The sequence below is a fragment of the Branchiostoma belcheri genome, unplaced genomic scaffold (assembly GCF_001625305.1).
Source record: "Branchiostoma belcheri isolate BF01 breed outbred unplaced genomic scaffold, Haploidv18h27 scaffold48, whole genome shotgun sequence".
Lineage (NCBI taxonomy): Eukaryota > Metazoa > Chordata > Leptocardii > Amphioxiformes > Branchiostomatidae > Branchiostoma > Branchiostoma belcheri.
Window position 1 is genome coordinate 202,751 of NW_017804109.1, and position 25,085 is coordinate 227,835.

Below are 25,085 nucleotides of genomic sequence, written 5' to 3' on the forward strand. Positions count from 1 at the left end.
CCGGGTTCGAGTCATGACATGCCACCGATCTTGTGCCCTTGGGAACGGCACTTTACACGACCTTAACTCAGATGAAAATGAGTATTGCCCTGTTCCGTATTTGTCCTCTATCTGCGTTGGTGACGGCATAAAATAAGTTGACATAACTTGAGTGTGCCGTCACCTTGTCTAGCCATAACATGTTGGAAGTTTTAAAAAATGGCGACATTATCCGGTCAAGGCTCGGAAAGGAAAAAAAGAACCATCGTACAATGTATGTGCCGGGGCCATATTTGATGTCACGACTTCCGCCCAATCAGGAAAATGACAAGTAAAGGATGCGGCAGCGGTGAGAAGGGCCGTTTGGCCACATGTGTTAGAGACATATCTGTAGCAGGTCGATACATTACGGGAAGAAAAAGCACATCCTCTTTCCATTAAAGCCATATGGCGCATTGCAGGCAACGAGATAGTACTGAGAATAGCCTCTGAGAACATTATCAACTGAAGTATCGTCACATTTCCGACCCCTAGTGTGACAAATATGTACAACATTACTCCACTCACTTTATCTTTTTTTTTAATGTTTTGATGCAGCACTCTATTTTGTTTGCTGGGCTTATGCTTCACTGCCATCACCGGTCGCACTATATAGGGCCCCTAGACGTTATGCCCGGCAGGGGGGGGGGTCTAGTACCACACAAAAGTAAGTAGATTAGTGTAATATTCACGTTGAAGGAGACAACCGATAGTAACCGCCCTAGGGTCGCATGGCGTAACGGCAGAGTACTCGACTCGGAACCAAGAGGTCCCGGGTTCGAGTCCTGACATGCTACCGATCTTGTGCCCTTGGGAAAGGCACTTAGCAGGACTTTCCTCACTTCGCTCAGGTGGAAATGAGTATTGTATTGTCCCCTGTGTTGGTGTCGGCATTAATATAAGTTGAAAAACTTGAGTGTGTTCTCACCACGTCTTGTGATAACATGTTTGGAAATATATAAAATAAAAAAAAAACGAGAATAAGTTCTCCCTACGGTGATCGTGTTCAGCGGATTTAAACACGACATACGTGAAATACCCGAAACACACAGCTGGATATAGCACTAGTAGATAAACCACTCGACACATTAGTTGGGTAAATGTTACTCAGTTCGTACATTAGTCACACTAATTCTTAATGCAGCATATAAACATACAAAACGTAATATTACTTTTTGATACAAAATCAATGCATTGAAATATGTCAGAGATACAGCTGCGTTGCCTGATGAATCGGTAGCATTTACAGACTATTGCGGTACAGAGGATAACCCAGCCGTAACAGTAGCAGGGATTAGGGTACAATTTCAGGCAGAAAATCTCCGCAAGTTTGATAGATTGGCCGTGAAACATTCTCAGACGAATGCCAATAGCATCAAACCATTAATATTGACGGAAGTTAGGCAAATAGCAATCAAACCGACCCAGCTCCGCCCCAAAGTTCGTCTACCGTTCTACTCAGTCAAATTAAAGTCAACTGGGAATATCCATTGTGCTCTATAGTCTGTATGCTACACATCTATACCCTTACATGATGTATCTCTGACACCTACAGTTGCCGACAAAGATATATCTACAGCTGCAGACAATGATGTATCTACAGAGTCTACAGTTGCTGACAATGACGCATGGACGATGAATCGTGCATCCGATACCGTAATTCGCACTTCCTCCCCGGAGGAACTCAGGTGAGAAGGACACACCTGTCGCGTTTACGATAAGACAAGTCCGTTACTAACTTCGATCGTATTTCAGCTGGAAACGTTGGAAGTTCAGGTTGAATATTCTTCACTTAAAACCCTTCCCACACCATTCTGTGTATAGAATGGAGTTTTCATAGCCTTTGGAGAAACAGTTGTGAAAGCACTACAGCAGGATGACTATTATACTGGAAGTGGTGTGTGTTCAGATAATCTACCATTAGACTCTTTCAGACTCTTTGTCATAATTGCTGAGTGTTAATAATAAGCAGAGAACGCAATATGTAATTTAAAGAAAAGCTTTTGATATTAGCGGGTCCGCGTTTCAACCCGCGAATGCAAAGCACTCTATCTGCACCAGGTCCAAGCCCAAGGGTTTAGAATGTGAGTGATGACAGCTAGCATAAGGTAACAACGATTGAGTATCTGTCTTCTGTCACGAATATCCAATATCTAAGTTATGTAACAAACATAAATCTGCCTTGACATACTGCCAGAAATATGTCAGCAAAGTGGGTCAAGTATAAATCAGATGTTTTCTTTTAATTGAGACATTTATTAATTTTTTTTTCTACAAATCCTCTCAACGAAAGTGACACTTGTGATAAAAATTCTGCATTTTTCTTTGATCACAGAAAAGTGACATGATGGTAGAAGTAGCCATACCAGCACGTCATTTGACAAGATACAATTGTTTCAACAACTTTTACTGTGATGACAACCAAAACAATAAAAAAACATTTCGTAAATTATTGATTGAGTTCTTTGCTTGTCCACTATTAGTTTAGGCTTTCGTGACTTCATAGAAAGAAAAAAAAGGAAATCCAATGTGTATATGATCAGGAAAATGTTAAACCTTACTTGAATATTCAGTTACCCCGGCGATTGCCGGCCAGACTTGTTCCGTTACGGAGGCGGGGACGGCGATACCATCAGTCAATGTAACGTCGCCGATTAATTGCAGCGCGCCTGTTGGATTGCCCCGGCTTCTCCGGTATCGCAGGCTGCCCGCCAAGTCCCTCTGGTTGGCCATAAATAATTGTGCCCACGGATGCATGGCAGCCCCGGTTCAGGAGTCCCATTCCCTCCCAGTGGACATAATGGCCTCGCCTTTAGCCACCTGACCGCCTGTCTCAACACCAGGGAGGCTCAGCAACCCATATAAACACTGAGACGTCTTCTGCTAACGCACAACCGAGATGAGCATAGTTGCCCACCTGACAATGATGCTGCTGCAGTGACTGATGCACGAAGGTGCCGTTTCTGGTAATTTCAAATAGTTTCCCGTACGTGGCCGCAATCCACAGTGCAGTTGAAGTTCCTGTTGGTGCAAGATGGCGGGGTGGAAGGTGCTGTTGGTTTGGAGGGGGTTGGCTCTGTTGTTCGTCTCCGAGCTGACGGCAGCAGGGGGAGGAGAGACATCAGACGACGACAGGAACGGCCATGACCATGAGCAGATCAAAGAACTGCCCAGCAACTTCAACTGGACGCACCGGTACGAGTGCCACGGCAAAAACTGCGGTGAGACTTTTTACATCTTTTAAAATCCTCATTAGCCATTCACTGAAATCACGTCTCAGAGATGTGGTACACACGTACTGGATTACGTGTGTGTAATCTTGATATGACCAAATCATCGGTGAGTATAATTGAACATTGCGTTTGACTGTTGTGGTCGCTGGGGTCATCCCAAATTTGATTAGGATTGTTGTCATAAACTGTGTAGCTCAAAACGCTATCACTTGTGTCCTTAATGCCACGGCGTGCCTGATTTCTAGTTTTTCTCCACACACACCTGTTATCGCCTCATCATCAGTACATACGTTTCTTAAACCGCAAGCTCCCTCAACTGTAACCCGTTTTGCTATGAACGATGCTCTTATTGGGCTCAACATGTGGTATTACCATTAACATCCAAGCGATTATGACTGGGGCCTACATATTGTTATATAAAGACCTGAATTTCCTATTAATGGTGACTACAAATGTCTACATCCAGTAAGGGGAAATACCTTACGTATCGCTTGGCTGTGCATCTAGGTCCGTACGGGGCCCCGTAAGCACAGAGCCATCAAGAGATCTGACTGGCTAGGGGCAAGGGCAGATCTGACCAACTAATCACTTACATACGGTTTCAGTGTTGCGACAAAACGTAATTCAATATTAGCATCGATGTTAACCGACCACAGGTGGTGGATACGACCGCCCACCGGTTGTATGAAGGTGTGTGGCTGTAGGTAGAACGCTCGCGATCTATTGGGCCAGGCCGGAAAACGATAAGGGATAATCGATAAAAACAAAATCTTATTTTAGGCACAAGCAGCGCGTGTGGCCTCTGGCGTGGTGAGATCAACTGATCATTTCGTGGAGACTGAGGTCAGTACTGGTTCAAAAGATAGCTACGACGTTCCACGTTTCGATCGTTAAAGCAGAACTGAAAATTAGCGAGAACGTGTGAAAACCGGACAGTGGGCTTACTCTAGGATGATAACCTTTCGATTTCGTTCTGTTTCCATACTCGGAACCGATAACCACTCACAGTAATCTACTGGAGCACGTTGCTGACACTAGCACCTCTATCGACAGCTTGTACGTTACCATCTACAGTATACATCGGTAGAAACGTCGCCCTCCACGTCTTGTGAGTAACCGTCTGTGTCCGCCCACGTTCACAAGAAAGAGTCCAGGAATCCTCCCGAATATCTAGAGAGACTTATCTTCAGCATTATATTGACGCCCGTAAGAACACACAAAGTAAAATGCATGAATGATATTGATTTCCGCCTGAAAGAAACACAGACTCAGGAAATTTCCTTTCCCTCCAGCGATGCCCCTGGTGAAGTTGTGAAAGTGAGTGGTAGCCCTGCGTGTACATGTAGTGATACTACACTTTAGCTACCTCGCTGGTATCACATTCTGCACTTCCCGAATACAAGAATAAAACACTTGGTGGCTTAAGATGATGTCTACCATAAATGTACTTGCTGTGACATGATTTGTGATTATTATTGGCGCGGGAAGATGTCCCTTTCATGTTCAGTCGTCAGACCTGATTAAATGGTGTTAACTAGAGGTGCGGAAGGCAAGACATCGATCGTCGAAATGATGAAAGTAGGAGATTTTGCCATATAATAAAGTTGTAAGACAGTCATGGCAGCTCATGGCCTTTGAAGTTTAGAGCATATCGTGTAAAACGGATTTCTTGTCGAGACGAAAATTGTGATGCATAGAGCATTAAGCACAGACAAATCCCCAGGCGTTCTTTGATAGTTTCCCCGGCTTTAAAAGAGAGCAGAATTCCGTCCTTTTGCCTGGCACAACTCCAAGGCAAGACATGGCAACGCACCAGCTTTGCGTCCCATGAGTGCAAGCAATGTATCTCGATAGAAAATCGGTGCAGTGGGTCACAGATAGTTACGCTTTAGATAATGATGAACGTACATGTATAGCAGGTCTGAGCTGTTCATCCTTAAAGCTCTTCATGATATTGTACAAGTCGGCGAAATCGAGACGTGTCTGCCTGAAATCGGTGTAGTGGATCACAGACAGTTACGCTTTAGACTGTCTGAATCCAACGGACTCTGGACGTGCATCCAGTCTTTGTTCTGAATGTCTTAAATCTCTTTATGATGCTGTAGAGGGACGTCTCCATTATACGGGTCTTGCCGAACCAAAAGGGCATGTCTGTTCCGGCCTGATAAAGGACAGCCTCGGGGTAGATTCGCACCGGTGTGAGAGGAGAATACTCCAGGGAAAAAGGAGATAGCAAAGTCAGCACACATCATCAACGGTTCAATACACGCCGACAAATTTACTACCCCAACAGCTACTATCTAGTCTTTGTTCTCGAATCAAACAAGCGGACGCACTTTTTCATTAGTTTGTTCTTATCTTTCAATGAAATACAACTTTTGTTTTCCCCAAACTTCAAAGAACAAGAACACGTACAAATTGCTGGTCAGCATCAGACGGTATTCCTCATGTACACGATCTAAATTCAGATGGACGTTACTGCATGTAAGCTGTAGACTGGTCCTGGGCCAATTTGGCACCCTAAAGACCTACTTGGCAAGGATAAATATTGATAACCATGTCTTTTGGATTGTTTTTGAAGTGATGCCGCACGCGTGCATTCCTCAGTGTCAGGACATGCTGATGCATTCTCCCACATCGGCTGTAGACAAGGCACCGAGCCACCATTAATGCAAAGGTTTAACCAAAATGCCAGACAACATCTACGAACAAACTTTTCCCGTATATTCACAAAGTTTTGTTGGTGAACATTCTTGACATGGCAAAACCATGCAGGATAAAAGAAGTAGAATCTGCAGAACACACCATTGCTTGTCCGACCAGGACATGAATTCCCACGGATCAGATCTAGATGTTAAAGTCTCCCACATCTATGATGATTTCAATATCTATCCCACATCCCACATCTGTGGAAGTGTTTAAAGTTTAGTTCGGAACCAGGTCACCTCACTAGGCTGAGAAGATGAAGATGAATTTGTCCTGTGTAGGTGTTTGGACAAGGTCTGCAGACAGCGTGGATTCCAATTTAAGGCATCACTAGATCACCGAACCCATGAAGTGCACGTTATGATGAGGAGGGCGTGAGAGAGATGCGCTTAAGAAAAGCTCTTCTTCTTCTGGCCCATCAAAGACAAACCATTTTTGTCCATTATCCAGACCACGAAATGCCCAATCTAGTTACAGTTGGAGTTTATGTTAAAGCCCTGTGAAGTACCATGTTAGTGATGTAGCAGACCTTGATGTACATGGCATTGTATTCACCTGTCAAAGGGATGTTTTTCTAAACCATAGGACGCTTGAGAAACTCCCTTATGAAAGCCATTAATAATTAAATCATCATGATATTCGCGAGGCAGAGTAGTTTTCATTTACGGCACAGGTGATGACACATTCCAGAGGAGGGGATGCAGCTTCGCAGATAACACACAGCGCGTCTTGCCTTAAAGGGGTCAGCCATCGTGACATTTCCAGCAATATTCATTCCGAATAATTATAATCGAGTTTGGGTCGGGAGGCTACCAAGCTCCATGTTTGGCATGAAAGTCCAAAGTGATGATAACTGTATCATACAGCAGTAAAACAGAGTCGCGAAATGAGTCAATGAATTGATCAACAGAGTTTAAGTCCTGGGGCAGGTGGCCGGTAATACACAGTGAAAAGAATATGCGATTGTCCTAGTAGAACCAATTTGAGCCAGCTGCATTCAGCTGACACTGGTTCGAAGTCTGATACGTACATGTAAACTAGGACACCGCCTCCGTGTCTGTTTCTGTCGCGACGAATGGGTCGCTAAAAACCCTCAAGAGAAATTGCCTCAGATTCGATATTATCAGCAAGCCATGTTTCAGATATTGCAACAATATCCAAATTAAATTTAGTTACCAGGAGATGTCAAAATGTCAGCAAATGTCAAAATAGTGAAGACTTGCAAGTTCTGGTTTGATCATTCCGAAGAGTTATAACCATTGCCAGGAGAACCACCTTTGGTCATTTGCGGCAGAACAAGCTTGTGAAGCTTCGTAGCTTATTCAAAAGACATCCCTGAACACAGCAGCGCTAAGTTTTTCCCCATGTCACTCTTCGATTGATGACTTTCATCAAAGCAGTTCGTACATCATCATGCCAATATCCAGAAGCGCCTCATACGTCTGTCCTGGTTCTGTTATCCGCTTCTATTTGTCATTTGATTAGTGCTAATCAAATTTCCGTTGGCAAAATGATTTTCGATAGTTTTAATCTTCCGCTAGACCTTGAATTTGCGCCACCATATTGCGTTGGGCGTTGGCAGATGTACATGGTTTACAGAAGTCTATACACGCTGTTCCATGTTCACCCTGACAACAACGGAGCCGGTCCATAAAAAAACGATACTATAAATAAATACTAGTTAAGACGCTTGCTCTAGAAAATTGGATCCTTGGATAAAAGACCCATGCGACCATGAATACCCACATGACTGGATTCAACTGTATGCCTTAGATGCATACATTATTATCTTGAAAGTTCAACTCTGTAGAATTCACTCTATGAATGGATCTTTAAATCCAGCCCAGTATTGTGACATCCTTGGTTTTCAAAGATTACTAATAAGGGGGGAAACTTATTTTCTCAGAAGTTGTATTGAGACTTTTCTCTGGCGTTCTTCCTCAGCTCGTTGGCTGGACGTGACCTGTGCTGCTCATCTTCTCAGTTTTGGAGCCGTGTCGGAAGCCACCATGGTAAGAGGCAATACTTTGTATCTAGTCAACTCTACATCTCATGTATTTTACCAACTAAGATGAACTTTCATGCTAACTCTACATCTCGGTAATTAGCTCTCTGGTCAAGTTCGCAGGCGATTTGCAAAATTTGTAGCTTCACAATAATAGACTCTGACATATAATTGGGATTGCAGCAAGACATCACGACAATACAAAGCGGGCACAACAATAGACGCCCCGTGCACTGTACAGTGTCATTGGTATTCCCCTGACAGGCAGAATATCGTATGTAATCCTTTTATAACATTTCCTGACTATACGATCAATGAACAACGCCGTATATGAGGAGAATCATGCTCAATTGCCTGTAAACGCTGAGATCAAATAACGGATTCCCAACCGTTCAGCTGCTGCAATCCGCTTACGTTTTACGGTCACGCTAATGTGCAGGTAGCGGTTTCTCATTTCACCGACTCAGGACAATATGGTGCATAATTGCGGCTGTATTAGGTCCATAAATGGGGTTTGTGTTTCCTCGCAGAGCGGGTTAACTAGTGAGTTGTCAGCTCTGGAGAAAATCGATACCAGGAACAGTTTTAGGAGCCATGTCCAGGAATTGGCTTCTGGTATTCATTACATTACTGAAATCTGAAAATATTTGAAATTAATGTCTCACTAGGACTCTTTAAGTGAACATGTTTTAACATGAGTATTTATACTGGCCTTAATAGGGTACATGTATGAATTCAACAAATCTTTTTTGTACATGGAGATTTAAGCTTCAGTCGACAATAATGTCAAGAAACTTCATTTGTGATATCTAGGACAGTCTAAAGACCTGTTGTGTCTAAGTGATTTAGACATCTTTTTTTAGTGACTGTTCTTTGTGATTGGTCCGTGTATTTTGGGGATATGGCTGTAAAAGTTGTTAATAGTAGCTGTGTATGTATATGTACTTCTACCTGTACTTGTTTTCACGATTTGAATAAACAGTGTAAAAATTAAAAAAAAAAAAACAGTTTTAGGAGCCGAACAGTCGCCATGCTAGTGCTGTCTCTAGTACTGCTCCAACACAGGGTGGTCAGAGTCACCGTGAACAGGCATGACTTGTTCATGACTTCGTTGGAAGTTAGGACAATGCTTCGCTGCATTCCACATCATAGAGGTAGATGTCTGGCAAAATTAGGGAGGATTCTGCCGAACGCCGAAACATTTAAGTAAGATGGTCTCTAATTTTACACAAGAAAGTTGTTACTCAGATGACAGTTTTCCAAATACCTTCATTGGAGTAAGTGTGCCTGTTGTTGTGAGTGATTGGCTCCGATGCTCGAGTGTTCTTCAATAGAGAAGAGTGTGTTGAGTAAGCTTAAATTCATTCTTATACACAAAGTAATCTACTTAAAGGCTCAACACACTAATGTTCAGGCACTCATACATGTTCACCACGACACGATTCACGCATCTACGTTTCGCTCAAATGTCCCCGGGGCCTCAATCCGCGACCGACGCGACAGCTCAGTAATCCGTAAAATTGCCTTAGCGCCGTTTTTTCCGCCCGTCATACATGAAGCTACTCCTACTTCGCCGTCACGAAATAGCTCATCGATTTTAGAAGAGGTTCTGTGAGTGCATCATTGCGCTGAGGGGAAGCATGGGTGCGTCTCTATCGGTGCGTCTGTCTGTATCTGTATCTGTTTAGCCGGTATAACCGCCTTTCGGCATAACACACCAGCTTCGCAGGCACGCGGCGCGGCGGCAGCTGGCTATATTACACCGATCAACTTGTTACACCTAACCCTTGAACTTCTAACTCTAGACACTGTTTAAAGCTATCTAATGACAATGCCCCTACTGTACTTGTTGACAGTGAGTTCCACTCTGCGATAGTTCTAGGAAATAATGAATTCTTGAACACCTCAATCCTCACTTGAAGGCATGGCGTCAAGATGTGCGTAGAACTTTGACTTTGTCCTACTTTCATTTGGATCTGTCGTGCACGCTCGCCCTAGGGCAGTTTGTCGGGAGTGACTTACCCTGGAAGCCAGACTAGTATCGGGCCGTTAGTCAGTTTCCTTCGGTAGCCAAGAGCACTACGCCGGCCTATCTAAATTACCGCTACGGTGGAGTTGGGCCCGAGGGAGTTATAGAGCGGGCCAAGCTCCCTCGGGATCAACTCCCCCAAAGCAGTAAATTTAGATAGGCGGGCGTAGGGCTCTTGGCTACCGATGGAAAACGGTTAACGGACTGATACCAGTCTGGCTCCCAGGGTAGGAGTGACTATGTACACAATCTATTATCTCCGGCGATGATGTTAGTCGTCGTAAGCACAGTCATCAGCATAAGCCTCCAGGTACAGGATAATATCATCACACACAGGTAAACTGGTAAGACAGTACTCTAGACTGGATCGAGACGACTTTCATATTCCCTTTAGGCACTGCACTATTCATGGACGCAAAAGTTGATGAAGTGGCACGTAGTTAGATAAGCCATTTAATTGGTACTTTGATACACATTAAAAAATATAGACTTGAAAACTGTCAGACGTCTCAAGTAGCATCCGCTGCATTTCTTCAGTCCCTTTTGTTCCACGTTGAGCAGTGTTAATACCACCCTCCCCTCAGGCATGCAGTTCTTAGTCAAGACGAAGGAGCACTGCACGAATGACACTGCATTACCACTCCAACATTAGTCTAATGCTCACAGCCCTATAATCTTGATGTAGAACAATTCAGATCAGAAACATCAACCCTGAGAAGAACGCCTCCCCGTAGTATTGTCTCAGGACCTACACCATTTGCTAATGACTCCGTATCAGTCAGTCGACTGTTTTAATGGTCATGCCGTGTTTAAAAGCCATCAACACCTGCGCTGCAGAAGTCCCTTCCATTACGGTAAGTCTGGGTGATATTACCGTTAAGTATGAAGTTCTATATGAGAAATGAAAATAATCAAAGTACTATTAGGTTGGCGCGCTTATAATGGTTATGATATATATTTATATATCCAACATGTCACTAGGCAAATGTGTAGATGTCTGGTAATTTCTTTGCTGCCTAGTACGTTCAAACTTGAAACGTCTCAAATTACGTTTTTAATATCCAGTCTCTAAAGCCTGATTATGGGCATGACATAAAACATTTCTTTTTTTTTCTACTTTCAAACTACAAAGAAGAAGAACACGTACAAATAACAAGCTACACAGCAGCAGATCGTCCCATACACACTGTCTATCTGCTGATAACATGTAAGCTGGTGCCACTGGTCCTGAACCAAGTTAGCACCTGATGAGCTGTGTCCTTGTACCGAGCCCTGGATGGAGTCACCTAATCTCCAAGCAGATCCCTTTCGGTGGCAAAAAGACAGTATCAAATTGGCCAGGCAGTATCCATTAGCCATAGAAGATCGCCGGCCACCGGTTGGTGGGGGTAGCGACAAAAAACGGCCATACATAAAAAGGTAACGATCATTCCCCCACAACCTCTGCTTGGAGAGTAGGAGTCACCCGCAATCAAACGAAAAGGCCGCTTCCATCGGCATCTTTATGTGCAATCTCAGGGGCCTGATGGGAGTGGCATCTTAGATTGTCCACAAAGACGCGCAGGAACGAAACACACCCCTGGGAGCCGACCTTAGCACCACCGGGGCCTTCCTGGTTACTTCTGCAATCTAATGACGAGCAGAAATCACAGCAGAGATGGGCTATAATCAAATATTGATAAACCAAAAATGGCCAAGAGAGTTGTTAATTTTTGCAATATCGGGTGTCCTTGGCTCTTTTTATGTTTATTCCGCGTTTATTGATGCGCAATATATATGCCACGATCACAGCCACAAAATATCTCAACTTTCTTGTGTCCCAACTGTGGCTGGAGCTACCATGCGAAGATAGGGCTGGTAAGCCACACTAGACGCTGCACACAGCCACAACACCAGACTTAGAATGCTACCATCATCTTTTGAGATGGAAGAATGACTACTGCAAATGTACATGTATATGCCAGTTCAAGGACTGGCTACTCTGATAAACGGGCGTAACTTGCACGTTTCTCCAATATCTAAATGTTGCAGCATTTTATAAGCTATGAATCATCACACGTAACACTCTCAAAGTTTTTCTACCACTAATAGCTGTTTAACTATCTTAAGTTTGTATTTATTTTAAACAAACAAGAATATTTATTTTTACCAAAAGAAATGCCCATAGTTCACATTTTCTACCACTAACTACATACGATGAACAGGCTAACCGGTGTATCCGGGCAGCCGCAAAAGACGAATCGAACATTCGCTGATAGATGTATGAGGAGATGACAGGGCGGAAATTGGACGTAGGTTTACCTAACAGCTCATCCCTGTGCTAACAAAGGGTTTGTCACTGCTGTTTCCAGCCGTTTGTATCTGACTAATGTGGACTTAGATGTTGACTGGATGAGTTATTACCCGAAGGGACATCAGTGACACTCCCCTCGGAAGGATTGCCAGCTGGCACCCAAAGCGTATCTTACACTTACACAAAGGGACATGTACATGTAAATTCTTTACTGACTTTATAAATTCTTCACTGACTTAACTGACACTTAAAAGTAATGAATCTGGATCACCATTTTCTTCGAGATCGTTATCGATATTCTGAGTATGAAAAACGCCTTTTGTGTGACTTGCTAATAAGTTCTGGTGAGCGTCTCATCACTAAGATGCGACACTGAGCCGGTAAGCTCTATTCTCATGTGTAAACAAAGCTGATTCCTATGTAAAGTCCTATTGCTCGCACGAGATTCTGTCATTGTTAAGGTTGCCTTTAACTTGACTTTGTTCCAATCACGTTCTACCGTTGGTAATCTTGAACTTGACATCACTTTGTTCCAATCAGACTGTGTGTGTTGACTAGGGCGACGACAAACTGTGACGAATGGAGGGATTAACAGCTGCTCCGCACGTATGGGACTAATTATGAAGGATTGCGTCAATTTCACCCTGATTCAGTCGGTAATAGGTCGTGTATTTCTACACGATAGGTTATACTCTGGCGGATAATTCTTGCCTCTAATGACGGGCAATTAATTCTAACCTTCATCATTGCCCGTTCCGGGTACTCCAGCTGCGGTTGCTGTAAAGCATTTTAAGGCACAAGTTTACGTAATGAAAACGAATTTTAACTGCCTAGATGATGATGATGATCAAACGCAATATCCGAAGCAAATGAAGTTGGACTTGCCCACATTTTTGGCTCAATACATCATTCTACATGTTCTTACTTTTCATCTAAAACAGGAAGACGTCAAACACTATAAATGGGAAATAAACTTTTATGTCAAATACAGTTTAAGAAACTTTGAAGCCAGACGTTTTATGAATCAACCAATCCGTGTAAAGGGTAACCGAGGGGTAATAAAGTCATAAAATCAGTCTCCTGCAAGCGCAACGATCAACACATGTTCCCGTACTTCAGTTTCAGGCTAGTTTACGACACCAATAAGCCGTGACTAATAAAAGGTTCAGCATGCAGACGGCAGGTCTTTATGAACAATCAGTGTTTTATTAAGCATAACCAGTCTGTCGCTCCTGTACTCATACAAGTCCATCATAACCCCATAAAAACAAAATCAACGTCTCCGTTCTCCTTTCAGATGGGCCATTTTGTAATGCAACAAGGTAGAGCGTATATATATTTCTATATTTGTAGCAACAAAGCAGAAAATTAACGTTTTAGTTTTTGTTATAGTTTCAACAATAGAACACAATATGGCTGATTTAGCCAACAAGAATAATTTGACCATGAAATGACTAGCAAATAGCAATATCACATGGACGGACAGTAGTAGTAGTAGTAGTAGTAGTAGTAGTAGTAGTAGTAGTAGTAGTAGTAGTAGTAGTAGTAGTAGTACAAAGATTCCGCCCTTCTATGTGTGCTAAGCCTTCCAAATTAAAAACGACACACACAACATCGGAAATGTTAGTATCATGATGGAACTGGATTTGATATTCCAGCTACTCCACCCTGATGGGGTTTCTGTGGACTGCGGATCAATAAAGTCATGATACCCATCGCTAACGCGCTGCACAGATCAGTGCCCCTTCGGAGAGACTTCACGTGACCTGATACCCAAAGCGACGTCGTCTCCTAGTAGCTACTAACGTGTGATGTGGGTTTTTTCTGGGTTACAACACGCGCGGAATGCCAAATCAGCGATATCCTCAGTACTGTAGACGGAGACACCTGTCAGCGAAGAAAATTCTCAACTCCAAGTGAAGCCACGACCTTGCTCTGTATTGTCGATCCGTGGCGGGCTGTGGTTGATAATTTGAGCTCCTCTGGGCATATTGCGGTCCGCCGTACGAGGGTGTAATTGCCATATGGCATGTAGACTTAGCGGGGTGCATTCCCCTAACTACAAAATCAATAATTGCAATGAAGAGGAAGCAGTAATGAAAGCCGGTTCATTAAGGGAAACGGCTTAGGGATGCACTTTTGTAAGCGCGTAAGTTCCCGTGATTATATATATTACGTCTACAGGCATTCGTTCTGAAGTGGGGATAATGATACAGCCCAGGAGCTTAGGGAGGTGTATGACTGATGAATGGAATTTGCTCGACAAGATCTCGAGTTAAAACCTGCTGCAGCTGAGCGTTAAGACAAGTGTACTTCTGTTACAGAAAAAAACGTTATCTTCCCATGAAAGTCAATCAGCAGAATAAGGTCCCGATTTGATGTGCGTGTATGTATGTACAGGTCTAACACGAAACTGCCTCCCTAAAGTTTTTTTAGCGTCACAATGTCATTTTAGCTTAATGGGTATTTTGGTGTCGTATCCAGAACCGTGCCTATCTAGTCCTATGCCTGAATGGGTTAGGGTTATGATCAGGCACGGTTCCGGTTCTGGATAGTCTCTGCGTGTCCAAGAACGAAGATTTGCCCCAGGCACAGTTCTGGATACGCATCTGCATGGACTATCCAGAACCTCATCTGAGCATGGTTCTGGACAACCTTTTCTCCTCCCTAACCTATTTGCGGCGAGGATGAAGAATCAGGAGCTAAAATAGGTCTGGTAACCAGGCTACGGTTGTGGATACAAACTTTCTCTTGATGACTCTTCTCACTAACACCTATGCTGCACATGTGCTGTACAGGACTTCCAGGTGAGCATCCAGCTGGTGGAGCAGTGGCGGGACCCTCGGGTGGCGAACCTGACGAAGGAGGAGCGCGTGCCGGTAGCCCCGGAGGTGGAAATGTGGATCCCGCATGTCGACTTCACCAACGCCAAGACCACCACGGTCACCACCGGGGAGGACGAGACGTCCATGTGGGTGTCACGGGACGGATTCATCAACCGGGCATTGAGGTAGGGAAAAGATACAACTCCTCGCAAACAACATTATATAAACTTTTGTAAGGAGTGGAGACTTGTACATAAACTGTGCACCTAGGCTGATCTGTTTTAATAATGGGAAGTGTGTTCAATTGTGTAGTAGGTAGTATAGTCTGCAGGTCAAAACTTTCGAAACACTAACTTACTTTCCCCAGTAATGGTATTGGACAGAAAGGTGTGTTCAGTAAATCTCAAGTTTCTCCCATTTGCAAACTTCCACTGTAGAAAGTGAGACGAAGTACACAGTACTTCTACTGATGTGAAAAGAAAGACCAGTGCTCTAATAGCTATGCGAGAAACAGGTCAAAGTTCCAATTACAAGTTCTAAATGGCCGGAGGGACAGAGAACAAATTTGTTGAGGAACAGGCGTTTCACATTGATCGTGCGGAAGATTAATCCCAGGATCCCACCTGGTACCTGTTGGAGGTGGTCATCACGCGGCTCCTGCAGCTGCTACCCACAGACATCAAACACTTGTCCTCCCAGAACTGCGCCATTAAGACACTCAAACAACATTTGTACCTACATCAGTATCGACCGGGATCATTTGCATCGGATTGATGTCTCAGCTCAACAAGAAAAAGTGGTAAAGAACTGAAGAAAGTTTCCGGTGTGAGAGGTAATTAGAATGATGCCGCCACTGGTAAATTGGTCAGCAGGTGAAGAGTCAGAAAGATAACCCACTAAAAGTACATAGATGTAGAAAAATACCTCGCTCATAGAGATGAAAAGGCCAGAAAAGAGACCGTAGTTTGCTTCACTACAATGTACGACATTGGAAAGTTTCTAGCGAGAAATGTATTTAGACTGATGCCTTCGTTCTGGCTCCGACAAATTGTTCCAAGATTGTTATTTCCCGTAGGAGATACATAACCGATTACTGATAGAAAATATTTCCGGGAAGAGCTGGGTAACGGAGATACGCGAGGTGGATTGATGAAGAAAAACGATGGCAAAAGGCCTGGAGACGAGAGCCAATATAACTCACACTCATGCTGCGATTTACGGTATTGGAAAGGCAGAGAAATGCTGATGCGTATGGTCCGGAGCGATTATACGGAGAGATAGAAATCGTCTCGTAGCTTTTCACGTGCAGCCGGCTGAGAAGGAATCGCCTTGCTGTCTCTTCTCAAAGGTGAAAGCAACCAATTTGCGTTGGTAAGTGGGTGACGCCACGGACAGAATGGCCAGTACCGCAACAGCAAGATTGTATTTGAGATCCATTTGGGACCTGTGATATACAGCAACTTTATCTTTGCCGTACAAATAGGTTTCTGTAGCAGGACAATAGTAAGGACATTTAGATAAGCTTTGAATATTTCACGTAAGATTGCACCAAACGCAACACGAAGCTACTCTAGGGTTTCCTGCAGTAATGGCGGAATGGCTGTAAGCTTTAAAACCATTCATACTTAGTTCTACCAGGTTCTGCCTCATCATAAATATCTAGCCTGTGGTTACCATCAAGGCGATGTGCTGGTGTGTGGGCTGGATGGGATTAGTGTCTGTAGAGATGGAGAGGGCACATTTGTTAGACTAGGAAGAACCACTCAGATGTGACAGAAAGAGGTCACGGAAGCGAGCTTTAGAAAAAACCCGTAATCAAGATTGTGTACTTAAACTGAACCTGCACTCAAAAAAAGATGGACACTAATCCACTAATCCAACGAGAGTAAATTGGAGGTTCTCTCGGTGAAAAAGAAGTCGACACAAATGGCTGGTAGGCTAACCAAATAAGGCCTACATTCGTCCTCCGTGTACAATGAGACCTCTGGGGATATGATCTTTTTTTGATAAAGTAAATATGATTTGACCGGCACTGATCAATAAAAAGCTTTTTTTATCGAGGAACCACTAGCTCTACGGACAGGGAGGCTGAACTAAATATTGTGTATCCAAGTCAATATATAGTTTTTTCTGTTGCCGACTACTTACAGTTTTCCTGTTCTTGTACATCTGACAAGTAAATATTAAATACATTTAGCACACCCTTGAATGGTAGTCGTGATAGTGTTTCCCTGCCACTCCTCTTTCTTAACATGTAGATTTAAAGCTACGAGGTATATTGATCAAATAAGGTACGACTAAATTTCGGCCTGAAAAATGCCAAGGACGTGCCCGTATCGACAATTTACACATTTTAATGATTTATTCCAAAGACTGATTGCTGAAGATAGAACGACGGGGTAAACCTGTTTAGTCTGTCTGGCTGGGAGGAAAGCGTCACCAAAAGCCGTTCGTTAGGATCCGGATACCGATTCGTTATGCTAGATTCAACCCAGCCAATGCAAACATTTCAAGAAGGATGAGTTGCCTTATATCATAGCTAGTCCATGGCTACTTACTCAACTTGATTCTCTTACAGTTTCAGCTTATCTACAGGAAAGCACGATACAGGCGGCCATTTTTGGTGGAGTCAAAAACATCATTCAATCATAGTAAAAGGATGGTTTATCAAAACATTTCTTCTTCCCCGCAGATATGACATCCGTGCTTCCTGCCCGATGAACCTACAGAGTTTCCCGTTGGACAAACAGCGATGCAAGCTCAAGCTGGACGGAGGTACTGTACTACGGACTTTGTGACCTGCTTTTAAAGTATTAAACTTTTAAATCTCGAACTAGACGGCCATTACTTAAACAGCCAAGTGCCCTTGAATACTCCTGTGCCTTTCATGGTAGACATCCAATACCGAATGTCGCATACTTGCCGATAACCTGTTCATACATTCTGTCAATTGTGATATGATTACAAAATGCATCTTATCTATACTAAGTAGATCTACATCCGAGATCGAACTTATTAGGAAGATCATATTGTATCTAAAAGGAAAGTGATTTAAAACGTAGCCACCACCGCGCCCCTCTGTGTTGTGAGTCAAAAAGGCTTCATCAAAACAGGCGACAGTCTCACTTTGAACTGAAAGGGGCCAGAAGAAAGGCCAAATGGCAGATATATATATACATATATATATATATATATATATATATATATATATATATACAATATACATCTAACGGTTTATATGGAGCCCATCCACCCACGTTTTACGACTATAGATTTAACGTTGTTTTCTTGCGCGTTCAAAATTGCTTCTCGATTGATAACGAAGAATAGCATGTGTGGCACTAAATTGGCCAGTTGAAATGAATAGAACATCGAGGGTTACAACAATGGGTGACATCAATTATTGTAGGTGCTCGTGATGTTTTTCAGATCCTATTCATTACTTTGCGATATATGATGAGAACGGGGCCATGATGCCCGAAATGTCGTGTTGAAAAGGATTAGGTCTTTATCTTCTTACAGTAATCTTGTATATGTGTAAAGGTGACACGCTTTTGGGTCGTTCGGTCCTCACGGGACGAGATGATTATTCTCTCATTTAATTGCACTGTTTATTTTGTTATCATGTTCTTGCAATTAGCCCTCGGGTTGGAATTTGCTATAAACTTTCACTTTAATGGGCAAATATGTACATAAGGCACAACATGAAGGCTGCTTAATTGTATATTACAAATCCACACTTCATTATATGTACAAAAATAATATAAACTTCGTGCATCAGAATTTACGGGCGTCATTTAAAAATCCATTTACATCCCTCATAAACGCGAGCATATGGCCATATTCTCACAATCCCTTGTTGACCTAGATTCCACTTTGTGCATCTGGTTCAGCAATAAAGTTAAGACCTGGATGGATGTGGAGGAGATTGCCAGTCCCGCATGTATACGTGCACGGGCCGACGTTCCGAAAGGTCGCGACCTCACCCACAAGCACAGGGAATAACTCAAACTTTGAGGCAAAACTATAAACTTCAAAGACTTCTATCAAATTTCATCCAAACTTTTAAAAAAACATGGTCATCTCTTAGCAGGTGACGCTCGTTTGAACAACACTACTCTAAATTAAACACGAACTAAAACTGTAACTAGAGATATTTGGACCATTAAGCAATTATGATACTCTCCATTTCTTGACTTCTACCGAGACACACTGCCAAAACATTTGATGAGGAATCCGGATCCCTTTGTGTTGTAACCGGAAAGAGGTCGGAAAGCTCACTTACGCAGAACCTTAGGGCATCCTTGAAGCTTACCACACAGCTCTAGCTCTACAAGTAGTTGCAGCTCGATATCTTTATCGTATATGGGCGTTTTTTCCGAGCGTTACTGTCCAAAGCAAAGGGCGTTGCCTGCAAGAAGATACGTACGATGGCCTGAGTCATGGTGGACACTGATACAAGATTTACTGTTTATATCTATGCTCTAAAATTTGAGCTATTCTCCCTGCTGATAGATTCATTTATTCGCGAGGTCACGAACTGTTTGAATAGGCCCTCGTAAGTTTTGTGACTGAAACGTGCCTTGTGCTGACATCATGATGTAATGTACTGTCCTAAAATACATTTCCGTGCACTTTTAGAACCCTGAATCATATTTCATCACGTTTTATTGACAAGGGAACGAATAGTCTCAATGAAAAGGCATCTAACGGAGGATAAATTCTCTATATAAAATTCTTAAGGCACACCCGGGTGTGAGTGAAGCATTGCTACCTGTACAGGGACTATTGGGCTACCCTGCTTGGCCATTTCTCTGCGCGTCCAGGCTGGGTATAAAAATTTTATACGCTACAGAATAAAACCTCACTGTATCAAGTCCTCGCCATTCTTAATGTCGGATGTCACTCTTTACAATTATAACAAACGGCTCCTATCAAAATCCATAGATTGATGCGCAAGCACGGATAGGTCATGAAACTTAACACACACAAACAGCGGTTTGTACCTCCACATTATGCCTCAATAAACAACAAAAAGAGCATACGAGGCGACTTTACTGTTCCACGACACTTTTCACAGGACGGACCATTAATCATTCGTGTAAAATGAGCCAGATTTTATCATGTACAAAAGGAAACGTCCACCCCTGGGGTACGATGGGTCGCTAGGATCATCATACATCTATGTAGGCTAATTGTTAGGAGACCTGTAGACAGGTCTGGGAGGAATACTCGTGCACACACATGCATATACATAGGCTGGAAGAAATCATTGTGAAAGGAAACTGCACAGAACTAAAAAAAATATACTATCCGAAATAAAAGGCACCCTGTAAAACCGCCAATAAACCTTGATTGAATATATATTATACATTAAACGTACAGCGCACTATTTACGCTACCTATCAATAACCCAAGGTAAGTTAAGGGCAACAGCAAGAAGATTTGATAGCTGGGGCTTGGCAGTAAACCATCCGCCACAAAGCTGCTCAAGCACTAATTCTGCCACAATGCAGAAATAACTGGACAACTCTTCATTCCGTTTCTCTATTGGGACAGATAAAAGAAAGGGGTTCGTTTAAACCCGGTGTAACTGTTCCTGCTTTTACTGCGCTTCAGAGATCGCAGGGAAATTGCAGCCATAACACGTTTATCACAATGCAGTTAAACTCGATTTGTCTTGACGTGGAAGCCAGCCTATTGCTTTATTGCTTTTGCATGCAATTTGTATCTTTGAGGAGTTGAACTTGAAGTCTGAAAATATCATTCATTATAGGCGGTTTGGAATGATGAATGGCGTACAGGTATTGATATTTTATGTGATCAAGTATTGTTATTTTGTCCAAATTAGGCAAAATTGCCGTACATTTCTGTTGAATTATGTTAAAGTACTGCTATTTTATAAACTATACGGCCCATTGGAGGACAAGGCAGTAACAAGTGTGCCTTTATGTTTTAAAACAACAATAAGTGTTCGCTTTCAATCGTCGGAAACGGACACGTTAAAACGCCGAGAGAACGATATGCCCTGACGGAACAAAATTGTGTAAGACGATGTAGTTAGCTGAAACTTCGGGAAGCCTGCGATGTTCTGGCTACCAGGCTACTAACAACATCGGTCATACGATGTAACTGATTGCCCCAGACCGCCGCATCTAGTCCATCAGAAAAAACGTCGATGAAAATACAAGATTTATAACAAGTTTGGTGAGTATCGAGAATTAGATTTGTAACCGACCACATTTAACATTTATGACATCGCGAATGATCAAAGGAGAATGAAGTCAAAACCGCTTTAGTATTAATAGTAGTGCAGACATCGATTCGATCGGAAACTTGGTGAAATTAGTTCCAATTGCCCATGACAAGAACACGGCAATGTATCAAATACACGTAGTAAAAGTTGGCTGTCGGGGCATGGCACCCGGACAAAAAAGATTGCAATGCAAAAATCATTCTCTGGCTTCCCCCTTACCGCGACAAAAAAGATGGCCTCCCTTGCCAAGCATAACCCATAAGATTAAGAGTACTTCTAGTATTCCTTAGTCTGGCATAAAATTGGTCTGGCATAAAGTTGATTCCCCCAAAATACACACTTAAGAACATGGCACCCTGCCAACTATACCCTTTGTGACTATCCTGATAGCCGGAGAAATATGGCCTGTTATCAAAGACAGAACCGTTTCTACAGACTCCAGTTGGCACAGAGATGAAGGCCTGAATGACACAGTTAGGAACTATGAACTTTGTGATGGATGACAGTACGGTCCCTGTGCCAGATAAGGTAATCTCTGAAAACGATCTTCTGCCTACAGACTATCATTAAAGCATCCAACAACGGACCGATTACCAGTGCTGGGTATCTATCTTTGAGGAGACGCTGGCTGGAGAATCCATGTAAAGCTCCTGATAAATGATATCCCTTCGTTATACAATATAAATCAAACGGCTGGATAAGGTCTCTAACAGTGAGAGACGCTTCAGATAGCAATCACTGTCTTTCATCAGAGAGCTGCGAACGAGTCTCTGAGAACAAACTGAACTAGTATACTTTCTAAACTTGTTCTACCCGTTGCTAACACCAGTACCAGTTCTACGAGTCCCACTTATCTCCAGACACTCTGTCACAATTCACTGGTGATTATGAAAGACGGTGGATGGTGTCTGAAAAGTCTGAATTTTTAAAGACCCGATAGTTTAATTGATGTTATATGCGGCATTATGTTCATCCCCAAGCAGATCCTACGGTGGCAAGGCAGTATCCATTGGCCATGGAGTGACCATTAGCCACCAGTCACTCCATGGCCAATGGTTACTACCTTGCCATCGTAGGATCTGCTTATGCATCCATTGGCCATGGAGTGACCGGTGGCTAATGGTCACTCCTTAGCCAATGCCTTTCCATCGTAGGATCTGTTTGGAGATTATATTACGAAAGCTTCATCAAGTTTATGTTCCTCTTTAGTTGATGACGTCCGCCTGCAGTGGGGTTTCCCGTTCATCTGGGCCCAGGACGTGCCGGTGGTGACAGACGCCACGGCGCTCCACTCGCAGTTCAAACTCACCGGCATCACTACCAAGGCTTACGTCAACTCATTCCTTCCCAACGCCAAAGGTACGTGAAGAACATGGTAACAAATAGCACCAACCAACAAAACATATGGTTCAGTAACTCCTTCCTTCCCAACCACGAAGGAACGTGGAGAAATAAGTAACAACTGAAACTTCAGCACCAAGGGTAGGCCTCTTCACTGGATCCAGGCTAAAGTACAGCTCAAAAGAACGGTAGAGTGCAATTAGACAACCAGACAGTAGACATCAGTACACCCCTACATGGACTGCTTGTACACTGCACACAACTCACATTATATTGGTGTCACTCTTCGGCAGATGAACAGGCAGCAACAGACCAGAGGTAGCTGTACTTATATGTGCATTTTCCAATTCTGTATCATAGACAGTCATGGTAATGTGTTAAATGATGTGACCAAAGGATAGTGTAACGAAAGTGTCGCATATTCCATCTCTACCTGTCCCAGGAAAAGGCTGTACCTACGCGGCGAGCACGTGCGGGTTTGAGGGTGCAGACGACTGCCTGACGGACACGCAGCACTGTGAGGACGCCGTGGGCACGCAGGAGTGTGACGGGTGTCAGTACTTCACCGGCAGCTGCCAGAACCGGAGCAGGGAGTGCAGTCTACTGGAGACAGGTAGGGCTAAACCGTAAACAAACACATCGGTAGTTTTCGTCAAGTGTGTATGCGGTGGTTTGATCAAACTTCAATCCAAAGCCAAGAAGACGTAGCCTAGATGCCATCCTCTGTAGCTAACACCGCCTCCCTTGTCCCTAGCCAGCGACAAGGGAGCCGGCGGCAACCCGGCTATAGAAGACGTATATTATATAAAGAAAGGCGAATATTGTTGTGTACGGTTCTCCAGTGCGACAATGCACCAACTGTACCGTTGCCTAGTCACGGGTCCGGATAGTCCAGTGTTCCGAGAACCATGCCTGGGGTAAATCTACGTCCATTCAGGCATAAAACTAGATAACCACGGTTCTGGATATCAATTCTATGCCTGAATGGTTTAGGATTAGGATCATACACGGTTCTGGTAGGCTCAGCGTATCCAAAAGCGTAGATTTGTACAGGCACGATTCTGGATACGCGTGGACTAACCAGAACTGTGCTAAAGCAAGGTTCTGGATAAAGCACGGTTCTGGATACAACAATATGGCTTTTGTATGCTGTCCTCTAGGTGACAAGAACACCTTCACCACGCTGGAGATCCAGCTGCACCTGTCCCGGCGCCTGGCGTACCACCTGCTGCAGATGTACATCCCCTCCACCTCCATCGTCATCATGTCCTGGGTCTCCTTCTGGATCGACATCGCCGCCGTCCCTGCCCGGGTGTGTCTGGGCGTCACCACGGTCCTCACCATGACGGCGCAGAGCGGCCGCACCTTCGCCATGCCCGAGGTCTCGTACGTTCGCGCCATTGACGTGTGGATCGTCGTCTGCCAGCTTTTCGTCTTCTCGGCGCTCATCGAGTACGCCGTCGTCAACTTCGTCTACAGGTTCGGCGGGCTCGTGGTGCGCAGACTGTCCAACGCCAAACCACTGGTACTTCTAGCAGTTTCATTCTCTTTACTTCCCAGTATTGTTTTTGGTGGCTGTGCAGATCCTACGGTGGCAAGACAGTATCCATTGGCCATGTGCGCCAGAGACTTGCCACCGTAGGATCTTCTTGGAGATTGTCTAGGTCATGAGATATCAACACCTGAAGTTCAACTGCAGTACCATAAGAAGCCGCTAGGCGGCCCAAAATATAATCATTTCGAGGTCTCATCAAGACCTACCCACGTACCAAATATCAAGTTAATCCATTTAAAGCTTCACAAGTTATCGTGTTTACAGACGCGCGCGCGAACGCCTCTGAAAACATTACCTTCTTGGCAAACGTAATGGACACTAAGATTGCTTGTAACTATAAATAAATTGGCAGAAGAGGACCCAATATCAATCTTACGTCATGAAAAAAATCCCATTTTCTCCATTTTTCCAGGACCATGGTCCAGACGACGTCACCGCCGTAAAGATCCAGCAGCTGAAGAACCCCGGAGACAAAGGCAAGCGGAAGGCGCAGACCATAGACAACGCCTGCCGAGTCATCTTCCCGTCATCCTTCATCGTCTTCAACCTGGTGTACTGGGCCGTCTACCTGCTGTAAGGCCCACACCATAGACAAGACCTTCCGTGCACCTGCTGTAATAACTAGACCATAGACAAGGCCTTCTGTGTACCTTCTGTAAGGACAAGACCATAGACAACGCCTGCCGAGTCATCTTCCCTTCATCCTTCATCGTCTTCAACCTGGTGTACTGGGCCGTGTACCTGCTGTAAGACTCTACAAGGACAACAAAACTTGCACAAAGACTAGTTGAATCGAACTATTGTATCCAGATTCGTGATTTCTA

The 25,085-nt window shown here is 43.7% G+C and overlaps 1 protein-coding gene across 1 annotated transcript; it reads left to right on the forward strand.

The window, feature by feature from the left end:
• The first annotated feature begins 3,052 nt into the window (after positions 1-3,052).
• Positions 3,053-24,978, forward strand: LOC109479307 (glycine receptor subunit alphaZ1-like). The gene is made up of 8 exons (XM_019781262.1): positions 3,053-3,239; positions 7,902-7,969; positions 15,083-15,294; positions 17,802-17,884; positions 22,575-22,724; positions 23,149-23,319; positions 23,867-24,231; positions 24,674-24,978. Exons 1-8 carry the CDS (start codon positions 3,053-3,055, stop codon positions 24,836-24,838), a joined length of 1,401 nt encoding a protein of 466 aa, XP_019636821.1. The 3' UTR covers positions 24,839-24,978.
• Positions 24,979-25,085: the final 107 nt, after the last annotated feature.